Genomic DNA, 19,637 nt, shown 5'->3' with positions numbered 1-19,637 from the left:
GTACATAACGGGGTAAAGATAGCACATATTTATGAAATTTTAGTAGTTACACAAAAAAGCTACACTAATACAAATTGACAATTAATATATAATGCAAGAGTTAAATAAGGTACATATGTAAGTAAACCGATAGATATATATATATATATATATATATATATATAGACTTGATCCCTCGCACCCTAGACACATTTTGCTTTAACAAATGTTAATTGAGAAAATAGTATAAGTACGTAACTTACTATTATTAGGTACATATTATCAAATTTTCGGTGCATTAATCCATTAATTAGACATCATAGTAATATTTTTCAGAATGAATATTTTTGGTTAACAAATGTTAGTTGAGAAAATAGTACAAGTACGCAACTTACTATAATTAAGTACGTATTATCAAATTTTCGGTACATAAATCCATTAATTAGGCACCATAAGTCATATTTTTCAGTTTGAATATTTGGGACTACTTGGGAAAATCACGCTGTTAAAAAATAGGTACTCATTGTTATAAAAAAAAAATAGTATATATTTATCAATTTCAAGTACATTAATGGAAGAATTCAGTACATAATGTTCATTAATTAGGTAGGTTTTACAATTGAAAATTTTAGTCACATCCAATTACCTTAATATTTGGTATGTACCACTCCCGTTTGGTATGTTGGATAAACTCTTAATTGTCTTGCAATCACATGTTTGATGTAATAATTGATCATAGATAAAAATAAAGATTGATTAAAAGTTACATAACTCATCTACCCATTTTACATTTGATTAAGTTTATCGCATGGATTATAAAAGCAATTAACAAAACGACCCCTTCAATATAAATAATCAAAATAAATAGGTTAATAATTGAGAGAGAAAGAAGAGCATTTTGGTCAATCTAAATTATTTTTACTAACTTATCTCACTTTTAAAAATCATATCAAACATAAAAATAACTATCAAATACATATTTATCATCACTTATCAATCAATATTTTAATCCAAGAGTTATCTCATCTATGTACCAAACGGGGATGATTTTTTTTAGATTGAGGATCACCAAGTGACCAATCGCACAGGAAATCATTGTTAGTAATTCAATTTCATGTGTACCATCTAACCACTAGAGTTAGAATATGTAAATTATTGTGGAATTCACATTGTAAATTAGGCATCAAAAGACATGTTTTTTAGTATGATATTTGGGGCTAACATAAAAAAATGATCTCAAATTATATATTTTTTGTACTTAAATTTCACGAAAGAATACCCAAAATTTTTGAATTGAAAATTGACATCAAATGGTTTCATGCATTCAAATACCTAATTTATATGTTTTAGTACTCAATTTGGATCTAATTGCTACCTAAAATAAATAGGTTTGTACTTTCATTTATGAAATAGTACCCAATTTTTTTGAATTAAATATTGATATCAAATAGTCTTATCCATTCGAATAACTAGTTTATCTAATTATTACCCAAATTATATACTAGTATACGTTTGTATACTATCTATTATTTTTTATTATCAATTATAATCCAATTTGTTTGAGTGCATTTGGAAACAAAAATATTTTATTTTGAAAATATTTTTTAAAAATAAAATTTTAATAATTTTAGATTTAGACAAAATATAATAAAAGTATTTTTTTAATTTGAGTTATTTGAAAAATATTTTGAAAAGATATAATTTGTGGCACGTACTTTTTTGTTTTTTTTATTATTTATATAATTTGTAAATAATATTATATTATCTATTATTTTTAAAGTTTTGTTGAATGTGTTTGGAAATAAAATTATTTTATTTTGAAAATATTTTTTAAATAAATGTTGTAATAACTATTATTTATCTGTTATCAACCTTTTTAATTTTTTTCTCAAAAATATTTGAATTCGTAATTTTAATTTTTGATTTGATCGATGATCTTTTAATAAATTATTATAAGGTAAAAATATATATAAAATGTAACATAATTATTTTGTAACAAATATTATAACAATTGACACAAAAGTAATAATTTTTTTATAAGTTGAATATATATTTTAAATCAAATTCATGAACTATAAATTTTATGTTAGTGTTTGTTCTTGCATTCACAACGTGAATAATTTATATAATGATGAAACGATCATTATAAAATATTTTATAATTAAATAAATTTATTTAATTTTGATTAACCTTAAATAGGTATACTCAAATTTTTAATTAGACCGATTTTTTTGGTCCAAAAAATTGAAGTGATTCCGCTTACACCACATACTCAAACGAAATAAAAGCAAGCTAGTAACAACACATGACTAACCAAATTTTAACTAAAAAAATATTTGTATTAGAAAAATATTATATAAATTAAATTTAAATTTTATATATTTAAAAACGCGTTTGGTTAAAAAAATATTTATTTATTTTAATCAAATTTTTATAATATAACTGAAAATAAAAAATATTTGTGTTTGGATTAAGAATATAAAGTATGAAAAGTGCTTGTTAGCTTTTTTAAAAAAATGATTTTATTGTTTTAAATGTGTTTGAATTGATCTTGTAATTCTTTTAAAAGCCTTTAATTAAATTAAAATAAGTGTTTTTCTAAAATAATGAATAATATAATATTATTTGTAGATTATATACGTAATAAAATTAAAAAATAAAAAAAATATGTGCCACATGGGGAGCATCCATTGCTATCGACAACTTTTTAAGGTATTTTTGAAATAATCCCATTCCATGGTATTTTTAAAATTAATTTTTTTATGAAATAAATTAAAAAAACCCAATTTATTTAAAAATAAAAAATCCTGATTTCTTTAAATAAATCGATATTAAAAAAAACCCATTTCTTTGACATGTGTACGGTGACTAGTTGAAAAATAAAAACAAAGATGACAAAAGAGATTAAAGTGTTATTATATATTTAATATTGAAAAATGGTGAAGAGAAGGGTATTTTAGTTAATTGAGTCGTTGGGGGAGTTTAGACAAACAAATATGTGCAGTCAGGGACCGAAAACAACTAGCATCTGACATAGGTATTGAATAGAAAATTGAGTTTGGCTTTAGGTATTTTAAGCCAATTTACCCTTAATTTAAACATATATAAATATAAACCATGTAAATGTATTAATTAAATAATATTCAAATTAAACAGTGAATTTTCTGAGTTGTTGAACAAGCAGACTATGAGTTGAAATAAAATAAGTGATCCTTCGGTACGTGAAACGTCAGTGTCTTTTCGATATATAGAAATTATTTAATTTTTCAAAAATTATTATTTACCTGTTAGAAATCAAAAGATTACTGCCTTTCAAAGTTGATTGACCCTTTGTTAATTTACATTGATTAAAATATAACAATATTATATATAATGATGTAGTGTCTATCAACTAAAACTAACCAAAATGCATATGTTTTGCGTGTGGAAAAAAAAAGTTTTTATATTTAGATTTTTTTAAAAAAATAAAACTTATATTTATATTTTTTTAAAAAAATAAAACACGAAGGAGTGGAAGAAATTTAGTGAGTAGTTGATAAGTTGATTAATTTTAAAATAAATTAATTTGATATGATTATTATAATGTGTTCATGTTTTGTATACTAGTATAGATACGCATGCGAGGGCACGAACTTTGAATATGGTTTTCATCGAATCTCTGTGTATTCATGATCTCAAAGGTAATGAAAATGTATTCATTAATTTTTGCATATTTCATCTGTTAGATAGAAATATACATACTCAGACTTCTTATGAATGAAATTAATAATTATTAGGAAACTATATGGCCGAAGCTGTAGTCTCTGTGGCGTTGGAAACGCTTGGAAATCTGTTGATAGAAGAAGCAACATTTCTGAGAGGAGTGAAAGATCAAGTTAAGGGGCTTCAAACTGAGTTTGGCAACTTACAATCACTCTTAAAAGACGCAGATCGTAAACAACATGATAGCGAAACGATTCGAAACTGGATCAAAGAGATCAGGAGTCTTGCATACAGAGCCGAGGATGTTCTTGAAGAATATGTGGTGAAATCTGGTTCTGGAAAAGGAGAGCCGGGATTTGTTAACATTCTGAAAAGATTCGTCTGTTTTGCGAATGAAATGGGAACTTTACACAACATTGGTTCTGAAATAGAAACAATCAAGTCACACATCACCATCCTCACCGGGAAAATGGATAAGTTTGGCATAGAAGCCATAATTAGACGTGACGAATATCAAGAAGAAAGTACTTCCGATGACAACAAACGGCGTTTCATTAGAAAAACATATGCTCACGAGGAGCTTCAACATTTCGTGGGGATGGATTACGACATCGAAAATCTTGTTTCTCTTCTAGTTTCTGATCAAGAAATTAGTCGCCATCCGGTTATCGGTGTATGGGGAATGGGCGGTTCCGGGAAAACCACTGTTGCCAACAAGGTTTATAAGGACGTCAGAGTCAAAAGATATTTCGAGTCATTTGCTTGGATTTGCATAACCCAAAAATGCCAAATGGAATCTGTGATGCAAGATATATTTCGACAGCTTCTCCCCGCAGAAACTAAGAAAGATACAATAGACGAGTTGTTGGAGCAAATTTATAAAGTGCAAATGGAAACGAGATGCCTGATTGTAGTCGATGATATCTGGAAACTCGATGATTGGAAATGTTTGAGCAAATGTTTCCCAAATGTTGGAAGTCACAGCAAAGTATTACTCACAACTCGGAATAAAAAGGTGGCAGAAATTGGATATCCAATTCAACTAAAGGGTATCACAGAGGACGAGGCATGGGAGCTCCTCCGCATGAAAGCATTTGCTAAGATTCATTTCAAAGGTCAGTTAATCTCTTCATTAATTAATTTATTATTATATATGCATTTTGTGTTAATAATTATTCCCATTAATCCTAAGTTGCCCATATAAGTTTTAAAGTTATTATTTCTGTTGATGACTGCTGCCAGAAACATGGGATGAATCTGAATATGAGAAACTAGGAAGGAAGTTGATAAGGAAATGCGAACGTTTGCCATTAGCAGTCGCTGTGATCGGAGGGATATTGAGCGGTAAAAATTCTTTGGAAGAATGGAAATTAGCGAGCGAAGATGTGAATTCTTACATTGGGAGAGGTGAAGGAACAGGGGAACAAGGAGAGGTGGAGAAAGTGTTGGCTTTAAGTTATGATGAATTGCCGTATCATCTTAAGCCTTGTTTTCTCTCTTTGGGGTTCTTACGAGAAGATGAGAGTATATTTGTCGAATCAATCTATGATTTGTGGATGGCACAAGGTTTGATTATATCAAAACATGTAGGCAGAAACGAAACAATGCGCGATGTGGCAAAGTTCTATTTCTCTGAGTTACAATTTCGAAGTATGGTTCTGTTACATAATCTTTCGAGAGTCTCTCTTCACGACTCGATACTGGAATTGTGCCTATCAAAGGCTAAAGAGGAGGAGTTTCTCAAGGTTGTGGACGATCACAATATTTCCGATAAAGCTTATAGACTGGTCGCGCACGTGGATGGGGAAAACAATTATTTGGACGTTCTCAAGGCAATAGAAAACAGTACTATCCCTTTAAGATCTGTGCAAATCATTCACAAGCAATTGAATCCCAAATTGATTTTACCAAAAGAAATCTTCAATCTCCCACATTTTAAATCCCTTCGAACACTGATCATTTTCCGTTGTTACTTGAAAGGGAAATGCTTCCGCGGAATAGAGAATTTAATCCATCTTAGGTTGTTGGGTTTGGCAGGATGTGAATGGGAAAACCTTTCATTAGAATCGGTTGACAAGCTATCTTTTCTACACACTCTTATTTTGACTGGTACCACATTAACATTGTTGAATTTGCCTCCATTGGATACATTTTGCAAGACGCCGCAATTGAGGCATTTGTATCTTCCCAAATTAACAGATATAGCTGCACTAGAAGCAAAGGTGCGGATGAGATTAATGAACTTGTCTCAGCTAGAGTGTCTATATGGTTTTCAAAGCAAATTTTACGACTTGAAAGATCTCTGTCGTTTGGAAATGCTGCGGACTCTTAGACAATGTGAGGTAAATGATGAAGAAAGTCTGGTACAAATAACAGATTACATTTGTGGGAGCAATCTAATAAGATGGATAGATATTTCTATTCAAAATTGTGATTTGAATGGGCAGCAGGAGTCGGACGCCCTTAGAAAACTTCTAGAGATGCCGAATGTTACTCTTGAACTTAGTATCAGATCATGTGAATTGTCGAAACTTCCTCGATTAGAAACCGCGGACTTCTCAAAGATTTGTCCGGGCCTTGTGCACTTGACTTTAGACGGTATACAAGCATATATCGCTGAGGATGTCATGCAAGCACTGGACAAGTTTCCAAATCTTAAAACACTCCAGTTGCTTACCGTTCGATTCGGCGGGGAAGAAATGATTTGCGGCCCCGGAAGCTTTCCTCGACTTGAAAAGCTTGATTTGTATATGGTTGCAGGGAAGTTTGAGTTGAGGATTGATGAAGCTGCCATGCCCAATCTATCATATATGCTTATTTTTAATTGTTATGGAATCAATTTCATGATTCCACAAAGATTGAGATCGTTTGCTCAAATGAATCACTGTAACTCATGTGTGTTTAATTAATTAATATGGCAATATTTCTCTTTCAGATTTGAATTGTAATAAATAATTTTTGAGTCAAAAATGTTGTCGATCACCTTTATTTTGAATTACAAGTATCCTGCATTTAAATTTATGAAAAACATTTCTGACAAAATAACGAACTTTTCGGGTGATTCTATGCTACACCGGATGAAACACTCCCTAATTTTTTCTAGATGTTCGCGCGAACATCTTCCTAAATGACAAAAAAAAATCATGCTAAATGACAAAAAAGTATAGGCGGGGTCCACATGGTTTTTTTTCAGCAAGATGTTCGCGCGAACATCTTAATAAAAAACACAAAAAAAGTGTATCTCACCCGACGTAACATAGAATCACCCCGAACTTTTCTAGCATTCATAAAATATAATAATTAATTCATGAACAATTTTGAGGAAACGGTAGAATACATAGCAGTAAAAGAGGTTAATACTCGTTTTTGTTTGTAGTTTTCTCGATATAGTCTGTATTTTTTTCCCAGGTGATCTAAATGATCCCTAATGTTTCCTAATTATATCGATTTTGGTCTCTCTCGTCATCTCTCCCTTAAAAACTAATGGAGACCCGGCTCATCTTTTTTTAAAACTTCTGAAAATCATTTTCCCAAAATTGAATAATCTAACGTGTAATGTCCTCTCTTTTCTTATTATTTAAAATAATATAATCTAAAATAATGCAAAATATTGACTATTTTTTGTTAAAAAATAAAGTGGAGAAGGGATGGAACATAAAATAATAAACAAATACTTTAAAATAAATTAATAGAAATTCCATAACTTCAAATAGTGCATCAACTAAATTAAAATATAGCAACTAACATTTAGAAAAATTTTGGCATCTCAAAAACTTTAAAATTATTCAACTATCAACACAAATAATAACAATCAAAAGAGATATATTCTAAAATAAATGCAAGTAAGAAAATAGCAAATTTTGATATGAACATTAGAAATAAAACTAAATGGTTCATGTAGAATAATGTGGTATGTCTGTGGATAGAATAATTGAAACAAGAAAACCAAAAGAATAATATTGTCAAACTGGCTTATTGGATCAAGACGAATAATGACTTGAACAAATAAAAGTTTTACTCAAAATATATAATTGGAAGCAAAAAGAAGCGAAAAAAAAGTATATACAAAATATGGCATACACAGATGCAATGTCTAAACCTTTGGGCAAGGAAAAATATAAATCAGTTTAATAGGTTAATTGAGAGTAGAAAAATAACTTTATAAGATTAATAGATTTTTTTAAAGACTAATAAGCTATTTTGTATCCGGTCTTATTTAAACCCAAAAAGAATTTTGATAAAATTAATCTCCCAAATTTTCTTTATTGGCACATCTCTATTAATTGAACCCAATTTACTTAATTGTCTTACTCGGTTTTGTCAAGTTCCCTAAAAAAACCCATCATCTCTGCATATTTCTTTCAGCCAAACTTTTCTTAATTCTGTCTATGAGGATTACCTATCCAAATTCCTATTAGACGAATCACTAATAATTGATTTTTTCTCTAAATATATCCTGCACCATATTTTTCAATAGTTCAAACCTAAATTCCTTTAATTGAATTTCTCTTAACTAAAATCATCCCTAATTGGTTTACCCACACAAGATATTGTGTGGCAGATGTATGAATTAAAATTCCTACTTTTGGTGATAAGCTTAGTCTGTTACATTTTCAGTCATGTCTACTTCTATTGGCTCTTCTTCTTGTGTGTTCTTTCCGCTAACTGATGTTGGGTTGTAGCTCACTTGCTTTGAGTATTTGCACATCTCATAACTCCTTCAACGACAAAAGTGAAGTCCATTATAGTATCCGATTAGTCCTAACAAATCTATTCTATCAGTCAGCTACTTTGTCTTATGAGATGAGATTCTTTCTCTCCCTGCTGATCTATTATCCCAACAGGTCTAACAAAACTAGGGCTGCTTCAAAACATGCAGATTATTTTTTGCAGCAAGAAGCTCCTCCTATCCAGATTATGGAACCTTCATCTCTAATACCACTTAAATGTCATGTCCTGGAATCGGGCCTATTTGACATCGCCGTTGTTTAACAATTTAACATTGAAACAACAAGCCTCGTAGTACAAATCAAGCCAAAAACCAGTCTATTTCATAAACCATAACTGTTTTTACAGAGAAAAACACAAAGCGCGAAAGCAATAACGTAGTAAGAAATAAGACAGAAATAAATTCTTGAATTTTCATATCTTGAACTTGATTACCAACCCCAAAATGTGTGTTGTTCATCATCTTCCAACTGATCTTCCCTCGTATTGGGGGGGGGGGGGGGGGAAGTGGGTGGGGGCAAATCATACATACGAATATTAAATATACATACATGATACGAATTCAAATGGAGGCATGTTCCAACATATGTTGCAACAAAATACGAGACAAGGAACCAAACAGAGTTAAAAAACAAGGCATCAAGATACATCATAACTGAAGCATAAACTTTAGAAATAGCACTGCTATTCATCTCGTTAATCGTGGCTACTGATCAATTCCTAATTGTTACTTCTCTAAGGGGCGAGACCTTAAAATGGTTATTATAGCCCACCGCATCAGGGCCTTATCATATCATGTTTTTAGAAATTTCCTTACCATTTCTTAAGTTGAATTCTAATAGTGCATAATAAGGAATCGTGTAGAATAAGCATGTACGAAATCAAAAGAACATGTACCAGAAAATATACGATTGAACTTTCGAAAACCAGGACACGATCATTTAAAACACACATATATATAAGCTCATTTACCTCTAATGCTTAAATAGGTTTTGGTAGTATTTGAACTCTCTCAACTGGATTAAAAACGTGAATGAAACTTGATGACATGATCGAACATGAAAGCTTTCAAATCCATGAACTTGTGCAGAATCTAGTGCTTCGAATTTGTAGTATCTAATCGGTCTTGGGTAGAAGCTCCTTGTGTGATTCTTGGATGGATCTTGGGCCCTTGTTTGACTTTGAAATTGGTCAGAAAAGGGTACAAGATCTGTTGCACTTCTTGCTCAAAAATAAGAGAGCTCCCGGATTTGCATATGCTTGATAATCAGTCACTTTGCAGAAGTTTGTGGGATTTAGAACCATTGGACCGTGATAAAATTTGGACAACACGTTTATAGAGGAAGAAACTCACTGCTGAACGCTGGAGATCGAATTTGGTTTTCATCTGGATTGGTTTCTGGACAAAAAACAGTAGTTGCTCTGTTCTCACATGAAATCTGTGCAGTATCCTTGAGAAGACATTTTACGGAAATCTAACTGTTGGATTGGGTTGAAACTTGGAAAGAATATGTATAACATAAACGGTACATTGTGAACGGTGCAGATTGGATTTAGATACCATTTGGAGCGACGAGAACAACACTGTACAGTGGATTTAGGAATGCTATTTGGTGTGATTTTCCACTCAACCAATGAGTGTATTTATAGGCAACTTAGATCATTAGAATGGCCATGGTTTTAAGGCCATTAGATTGGATTTAGATACCATTTGGAGCGACGAGAACAACACTGTACAGTGGATTTAGGAATTCTATTTGGTGTGATTTTCCACTCAACCAATGAGTGTATTTATAGGAAACTTAGATCATCGGAATGGTCATGGTTTTAAGGCCATTATGGCCCATTTTAATGCCATTATCAGCCATGCATGGGCTTTTACAAACCTTGATCAATGGCCCTTCAATTTCTCAATTGAATGAGAATGAAATACTTGGTCAAATAAGGGGTTGCACTGAGCTTAATTCAGCTGAATAATCCTTAAAAATTTCGAAGTTGTGGTTGTTGTTGGCTGCATGAACTTCAAATTTTGTCTAATGAGCTTGTTGAATCTTGTTCAATAATTTATTTAATTCCTCCTTCGATTTTCGAAAATTGCAAGGAAGCAAAAAACTTGTACAAGGCTTTGTGTGCATATATGAAAATGTTGAGTCTTCGCATATAATATCTAATATATATATATAATTAATTAATTAAAAAGGGGGAGATGATAGAATTGAAACTAATTATAAAAAATTTTAATGTCAAGGTAAGAAAATATTGATGAACAAGAACATAAAATCCGACGAAATAACATACCATATTATCTAGAAAATCTATTTCTTTTTTTTAAAAAAAACCCTAATATAAATTTTTATTGAAATTCCAAAATCCGAGAAAAAGTAAATGTGGTTATCATACAAGAAAGGAATCGGAGTTGCCTACTAGAGATTAGTTTTTTTTTACACCAGATCGATTTCATTCAAAAAGTTGTGCCAAATTTCGAGTGCGATGGTGGCACGAAAGAACAATTTTTCCGTGCTCGAATTGGATTGGAAATTAGTTCATCTAGTTTGGGTTTTTGAGAATTTAAAGGGTTGATTGTCACATGTCATGTATATTATTAGTTTTAATATGTAAATGGATGAAAGGACCAACTCAATCAAAACATTTAAAACTAAACACGGAATGTCAAAACCTTTGACACGAATCTAAAAAAGTGCCAAATATCTAGGACTAAACCAATAGTTCTCTGATTTATGTAGGTCCAAAAGTATAAAGCACATCGGTTCTGTGTAACTTCATGCCATGTTTTAAGTCATTATATTTGTATTAGATTTTTTATTGTTCCTAATTATTTGTTATTTCTATAAAATCGTTCTATTAGTCTAAGAAAAACATAAATTTGTGGTTTCATATTGATAATTATGTTTCTGTTGTTCAATGCAACTTTAATTTGACTACCCAAATTTGCTATCCCTTCTATCTTAGTCGCATTTTCTGGGTGCAAAGAAACTCGAATTTGAACCTCCCTCATTTTGTTGTAATTTTAGTAAAGTTAGATACAATCAAGTTTTATGGTTTCGTTCATAGATTGTGAATCTCTAATGGCAATTGTGTTTCGTCATTTTATTCACTTATGTGATAATGTTTATTTCCCTTTGCATCTTTCATTGTTATTTTTGATTGTTTGATACAGAACTTGCATCCTCAAGTTATGGGTGTTTATACCTTTCGAGTTTTTCACCTATTGTTAGATATCAATGTCAAACTCATGTATAACTCTGTTTCTAGGACAATGAAAATGAATTTCATGCATTTATAATATGATGCATGTTATAATTAATGTTGATATTTGTTGGAGTGCAATAATTATCCCTGCAAGTAGAGAGGTCGAATCGTGGTGCATGGGCTACTATGCGGTTTAAAATATTTGAGTTACACCATTATCACCAAGTATAACTTTTGGTAAACGACAAACATTCGGTCCTACAATAGATATCGAAGCCAAGGTCCCAATAATTGTCCCTAATGGTAGAGCTGTCGAATCATGACTCTTTCGCTGCTGTGCGGTTTAAAAGATTTGAGTTTCCATTAACACCAATCATAGCTTTTAGTAAAACGACAAGTGCTCGATCCTACAATACTGATGAGTTAATTTTACTTGTAACATTAGTGAATATATTGAAAAAAAACAATCCATATACAAAGTTGCATCGAATTAAACAATATTATTATATTGAAAACATCAGGTTACATATTTATAAGGTGTTGTTTTTTAACATCACTACTATATATATCACTTCATCTGTAGATCAAGTCCCCCTGTTTGGGTTGAAGAAAATAATCCTCAGTTCCTCACTTACCTTATGACATAAATATTATTATAATGATTCTGATGCTCATAGTCGCCAAATAAAGCATTACCTTAGTTGTACAAATATTACAATCTGAGTTGTTTTCTCCAAAATAGATGACATCAACATATTTCGAGGTTCAAGAATTTTGAATTCGTTGGATAGTCAAACGTCGACTTAAGTCTTTGTCATGCTTATCATTTTTATATAAAATTTAATCAATCAAATCAAATAAATTATAATATATCAATCAAATAAATTATAATCTATCAATCAAATCAAATATTATATTAACTATCATTATTTATTTATTTTTTTAATTACATTATACCACTTATCTATGCATTATTTATCCTATAACTCGAACCAAAGCTACTTGTTATTTTGTTGTAGGTTTAATTACCTTGGCAACAAAGCATAAAAGGAGAGGTGTGACAAGTAAAAAATGACTGGTGAGAGATAAGTTCTCTGTTTTGAAATGCATGACCATTGAAGCTCGTGTTTCTAATCATCATCTGCTTCAATTTAACGTACTATGACCAGAAAGTTCTGGTTTCCAAAGCTCTGTTGTTCCTCACCTATTTCCTCTGCCCAAGCGTTGGTAGAATCGGTACAAGAATCCACTTCAATACTTGTGAGTGTTGGGTGTTTGCCAAAGTCTTGAGGAAATTCCTCCAAATTCAAATTATATTCAAGCTTCAAGCGCTCAAGGACTGGGAAGTGTGTCTTGTCTGCTCTCCAATGTAACAAATCAGTCGGCCTGATTGCCAACACTTTCAATTTGACGAACTTCCCTTCAACTGGACACCACGTCTGGCATCCAGATGCGTAGATCGACAGGTCAAGTGCCTCGAGTTTAGGCAATGAACCCACAATTGTCATATCTTCCCATGGTAATCCGCAACGGTTTAAAGTAAACTGTTTGAGAGAGAAAGGGAAGCTGAGGTAATTCGAGGACATCTGTGTATATGACTCGAAAGATAGTGATTTGAGTTTATCCAAGTGGACAAGATTGTGAAGACGGAAGAAGGGCCATTCCACTCCCGGGGATAGAGCATCATAGGTAACATGTAGTTCCTTCAGATTTGGGAGTCTTCTACAAACCTCCTCAGTACACCTAAAAAATAAAACTACGCAGAGAGTTTGCAGATTTTCCAAAATATGAGAATCATTCTTCTCAATGTCACAACAAGGAGGATCAGGTAAAACACATCTACGAATCAGGATATGCCTAAGGTGTGGCAAACCCCAGATTTCCGGCGATAGAAATATTGGTTCATCTAAGGAATTATTAACCATTTTGATAGTCTGTAGATTCCAAAACAAGGATATCGAAAAAGTAAACCTCAAAGTCGAATTCCAATCACCTTCACTATGGAAAAACATGAACCGGAGGTTAAATATGTAGTGACCCTGCATGGAATCACCTACTAACTGGCAACTAATAGCATGCATTAAACTTAAATACAGCAAAATACTTAACAGAGTAAAAACGTGCGGAAACGTAATCCATAATTTACATATCAGCTTAGTATTATAATCCAGGCTTAAATCTGTAGTGATACAACCAAATCGAAATCTTAAACAGTAAACATTATACAACTATATCGAATCCTGATGTATAATAAAATCCTCAAGGCTCCTGCTCCCTAATCCTGCCTTGAACTACCAGCTCCGTCCATCCTGCGACCTGCCCCATGGAATAGGGTGTCCAAGATAACAACTAGGACGTGAGCGCTACGCCCAGTACATAGACATGAGTAAACATATGTATATAATGCATGCAACATGATGACTGGTACAGGGTCATCTGAAAAGTCATGCTCAGAACCGGCGCCATATGAGTGCTGCCACCGCACGGATCAACCTCTGGGTGCAACCACACTCGTCTAGTACACCAGAGTAGATAGACATAAATGCCCCCGCCGTCGCGGTACCCTCAGTGACAGACTATCGAGTATAGAGCTGAGCGGCTCTATAATCAGGTATAACAAGAAATAGGCTCAACGTGTATATGCACATGACATATGAGTATAGAAAACGGTAAATCATACATCATGCCATATAATAATGCCAAATAAATGCAACATATAAACATGTATACTCGCTGGCAATCTCAGTCAATGTGTACGTACCTCTAGGCTAGTTCAAGTATAATAGGATCCTAGGTTCCAAGCCTATATTCAAAAGTTCACCGTATCACTACATAAATTCTATAAGCCTTAACTAAGCTAATAAGTACTCCCAAAAATTAAATAGATTCCCGGACCATACCTTCGTCCGTCGATGGCCCTTTGAAGTCGCTAGTCCCGGATGACTATAACCACACCTTGGTTATTCCAGAACCTCTATTATAACCGATAGGGCCCTCAAGTGTATATCTCACACTATATAACTGAAGAAGGAAACGCGGGAATTCGTATTTCAAAACTGAAGCAAATGAGCCCTATTTATAGCCAAAATCTCGGCAACGATCGGAACCACCGATCTCGGGATCGGAGCTTCCGATTCCAGCTCATTCTGTGCATGTCCGACACGTCGGGATCGGAACCACCGTTCCGGGATCGGAACTTCCGATCGAACCCCCGATCAACACTTGTCAAAACTCACGGCTGAGTCATCGAGCATTGCTGGCTGGCTGAGATCGGAACCTCCGTTCCTGATCGGAACATCCGATCCCCGTGCATCCGATCTGCTTCCGAAGTGGTCAGGATCGGAGCATCCGAACTGGGATCGGAGCTTCCGATCTGGCCCAAAGTCAAAAGCCCAAATTCCTCTTCCGAAGTCCAATATCACTCCGAAATAGATCAATTACCAACCCTTAATCATGTTTAACATATTATTATCTTAAAATGGGTTCTGGGTTACTACATTCTCCCCACCTTTAGATATTTCGTCCGCGAAATAACATCTAAAGATAAATCAAGATAACAATATGAAACATAAAACCATGTCTTATTACAACAACGGTAATTACATCTTATATGGTAATCAAAAATACAAAGCAAACAACTCAGGATATTCTGCTCGCATACGACTCTCAGTTTCCCAAGTTGCTTCTTCAACGCCTCGGCGCTGCCACTGTACCATCACAAGTGGTATAGTCTTGTTCCGAAAAACTTTCTCCTTCCTGTCTAGGATACAGATTGGTCGTTCAATAAAAGACAGATCTGGCTCTAGCTGAATATCAGTAGACTGAATCACATGAGATTCATCAGCTATGTACTGTCGAAGCAACGACACATGAAAAACATTGTGTATACTGGAAAGAGATGGCGGTAAAGCCAAACGATAAGCAACATCTCCGATCTTCTCCAGTATCTGGAAAGGCCCAATGTAACGAGGAGACAACTTGCCTTTCACACCAAATCTCATCACCTTCCTGAAAGGTGATACTCGCAGAAAAACATATTCACCAGGCTCAAACTGAAGTGGCCTGCGGTGAATATTCGCATAACTGGCTTGTCTATCTTGAGCAACTTTGATCCTATGCTTGATCAAATCTACCTTGTCTACAATCTGCTGCACCAATTCAGGACCCTCGACTTGCCGTTCCCCGACTTCATCCCAGAATAACGGAGTACGACACCGTCGACCATACAATGCCTCGAAAGGTGCCATATCAATAATACGATGATAACTGTTATTGTAGGCAAATTCAATCAAAGGTAGCTGATCCTGCCAAGATAAACCAAAGTCCATGACAGAAGAACGTAGCATATCCTCCAGCGTACGAATAGTGCGCTCTGACTGCCCATCAGTCTCCGGATGATACGCAGTGCTCAAACTTAGAGTGGTACCCAACGCCTGCTGAAAACTACCCCAAAAACGTGAGGTAAATCGCGGATCTCTATCACTGACGATACTTACTGGAATCCCATGTAATCGCACAATCTCCTGGATATATAAGCGTGTCATGCGATCATAAGAATACTCCCGGTTATAAGGAATGAAATGTGCTGATTTTGTCAAACGGTCAACGACAACCCAGATAGCATCACACTGACGTGAAGTCATAGGCAAGTGGGTAACAAAATCCATAGTCACGTGCTCCCATTTCCATTCGGGAATCTCAAGATTCTGCAGTAATCCACCTGGTCGTCGATGTTCAGCCTTGACCTGTTGACAAACCAAACATCTCGAAATAAATTGATACACACTTCGCTTCATCCCCTTCCACCAGAATCTAGTTCGCAAGTCCTTATACATTTTCATACTTCCAGGATGAACTGATAATCGACTCCTGTGAGCTTGAGATAGAATATCATTCCTGAGCTCCGCAACATTAGGTACAACCACTCTATTGGATAGGCACAATAAACCATCTGCCTGAAAATGGAATCCAGATGTATTAATTCCATTGGCTAGACGTGCCAATCGCTGAGTCTTAACATCAGATATCTGAGCATCTCTGATCCGAGAATACAATGCTGGCTCAGATAGAATAGTATACAAACGAATCCCATTCCTCCCTTTCTTGTGCTTGAGCGTAAAACTCAATGAACAGCACTCTTGAATCATATGAGATATTTCATTAGTCTGAAGTGCAGACAGTCTCACCTGCCGACTCAAGGCATCAGCAGTAAGATTAGCAGAACCTGGATGATATTTGATTTCACAATCATAATCCTTCAGGAGATCCATCCAGCGTCTCTGTCGCATATTCAACTCTGCTTGAGTGAATAAATACTTCAAACTCTTGTGATCCGTAAATATCTCAAATTTTTTGCCATAAAGATAATGTCTCCAAATCTTGAGTGCAAATACAATGGCGGCTAACTCGAGATCATGCACTGGATAATTACTCTCATGCAACTTCAACTGTCGAGAAGCATAGGCAATAACATGTCCATGCTGTGTCAAAACACATCCTAACCCCTGACCAGAGGCATCAGTATAGACAACATAACCTCCTGATCCAGAAGGTAGAGCTAGCACAGGTGCAATAGTAAGACGTCTACGCAGCTCGTGAAATGACTCCTCACAATCCGAGGACCAAATGAAGGCAACATCTTTCCGTGTAAGCTGAGTCAAAGGCCTGGCCAACTGTGAAAAATTCTCGATGAACCGACGGTAATATCCCGCTAGACCCAAGAAACTACGAATCTCAGCAACCGTCGTCGGTCGAGACCAGTTCAGCACTGCCTCTATCTTACTAGGATCAACAGATATCCCTTCATTAGAAATCACATGACCGAGAAATACTACCCGATCAAGCCAGAATTCACACTTGCTTAATTTCGCATATAGCTGCTTATCTCGTAACGTCTGTAGAACAATTCTCAAATGTTGTGCATGCTCATCCTTATTATGAGAATAGACAAGAATATCATCTATGAAAACGATGACAAATCTATCCAGATAATCTCGAAATACCTGATTCATTAGATTCATAAAGACTGCCGGTGCATTTGTCAAACTGAATGGCATCACCAGAAACTCATAATGCCCGTATCTGGTCCTGAAAGCAGTCGTAGATATATCTGAGTCTCGTACCCGCATCTGATGGTATCCAGATCTCAGATCTATCTTTGAATAAACAGAAGTACCCTGTAGTTGATCAAACAGATCATCAATCCGCGGCAAAGGATACTTATTCTTGATGGTGACACGATTCAACTGCCTGTAATCAATACATAATCGCATCGATCCATCCTTCTTCTTGACAAACAAAACAGGTGCTCCCCACGGAGAAACACTCGGACGAATATATCCCTTATCAAGTAGATCTTGCAACTGCTGTTTCAATTCCCTCATCTCTGACGGTGCCAGACGATAAGGTGCTCGGGATATAGGCGTAGTTCCTGGTACTAGATCAATACCAAATTCAACCTCTCAAACCGGAGGAAAACCAGGAATCTCATCAGGGAATACGTCAGGAAACTCGCTGACAACCGGTAGCTGATCAATACCCATACTACTCATGGACATATCAACTGCATAGATGAGGTAGCCCTCCCCACCTGACTCCAAGACATGACATGCCTTCAGAGCCGAAACAAGTGGCATCGGAGGTCGCGCACCCTCACCATAAAAGTACCAACTATCACCCTCAACGGGATGAAACTGTACCAGACGCTGATAACAATCCACAGTAGCGTGATACAAAGTCAGCATATCTATTCCCAAGATACAGTCAAAATCCATCATCGCTAATATCATCAAATTAGCCGATAACACATTACCCTCAAACTCCAGAAGGCAACCCATCACCAGACGCTTAGTTACTACCTTCTGCTCCAACGGAGTAGATACAACTAAATCCATATCTAATGATACGTAAGGTAATCTATGTCTCTTAACGAAGCGACTAGAAATAAAGGAATGCGATGCTCCAGTATCAATTAATACAAGTGCAGGAATACCACATAACAAGAAGTTACCTGCCAACATGCGATCGCTTCTCTCAGTAGCCTGCTCCTGAGACAGAGCAAACACCTGCCCTTGAGTCTGGGGACGAAAACCAGAAGAACTCTGTGGTGCTGGCTGCTGACGTGGAAAAGTAGAAGCCTGAGATCCAACCTGGGATCCCGATCCACTAGCAGAACCCATGCGCTAAGGACAATCTCTCCGCAGATGTCCCTGCTGACCGCAAATATAACAAGCACCAGTAGCTCTCCGACATGAAGCTGCAGGATGCTTCCCACCACAATGGCTACAAAACTCCTCCTTCTTCTTCTTCTTCCCAAAACGGAACATACCTCGTGAACCACGAGATCCAGATGAAGTAGTAGGAGTAGAAGAAGACGTAGGTCCGGATGGCACAACAGATTGAGCTCGAGGCTCAACAAATCCACTAGGCTGTGCTGGCATCATCAACTGTCCACGCCTGTTGCTGGTCTCCACAAGACGGCAACGGTTCACCAAAGTCTCATAAGATACCGGGTCATCACAGACGACAACCTGAGAGTAGATATCTTGGTTCAGGCCTTGTAAAAAGATATCATATTTCGACGCATCACTCTCATTGATATGAGGACTAAAAGGTAGCAGATCAAGAAATCGCTGTTGATACTGATCAATAGTCATTGATCCTTGCCTCAAAGTAAGCAACTCCATAGATCGTGCTTGGCGAACAGCCGGAGGAAAATACAATTTCTGAAACTCCCGACAGAAATCCCCCCAAGTCACCTGTCCTCTCTCAGTACGTGCCTGAGCAACCTTGGCATCCCACCAAAAACATGCTCTATCCTCTAGAACGAATTCTAGAACTTCCAGTTTCTGCTCCTCAGTACACTCAAAAGCTCGGAACGTGCTCTCAAGTTTAGACATCCAGCTTCTAGCTTGTTCAGGATTCTCGCCTCCCACTAAGGGTTTCGGTCCTACCTGCATAAACTTATTGATAGAGTAGCGACGTCTACCCTCATGATGACGATGTTGATCATCCTGATG

At 35.3% G+C, this 19,637-nt stretch overlaps 1 protein-coding gene across 1 annotated transcript; it reads left to right on the top strand.

Moving 5' to 3' along the window:
* The first annotated feature begins 3,611 nt into the window (after positions 1 to 3,611).
* On the top strand, positions 3,612 to 6,590 carry LOC140879076 (putative disease resistance protein At1g50180). Its single transcript, XM_073282719.1, has 3 exons — positions 3,612 to 3,659; positions 3,756 to 4,796; positions 4,924 to 6,590. The coding sequence occupies exons 1-3, from the start codon at positions 3,620 to 3,622 to the stop codon at positions 6,588 to 6,590; spliced, it is 2,748 nt and encodes a 915-aa protein (XP_073138820.1). The 5' UTR covers positions 3,612 to 3,619.
* The last annotated feature ends 13,047 nt before the right edge of the window (positions 6,591 to 19,637 follow it).

Source organism: Henckelia pumila, chromosome 2, assembly GCF_033568475.1.
Source record: "Henckelia pumila isolate YLH828 chromosome 2, ASM3356847v2, whole genome shotgun sequence".
Lineage (NCBI taxonomy): Eukaryota > Viridiplantae > Streptophyta > Magnoliopsida > Lamiales > Gesneriaceae > Henckelia > Henckelia pumila.
Note: the sequence above shows the minus strand (reverse complement) of the source record. Positions and strands in the feature narration are given on the sequence as shown.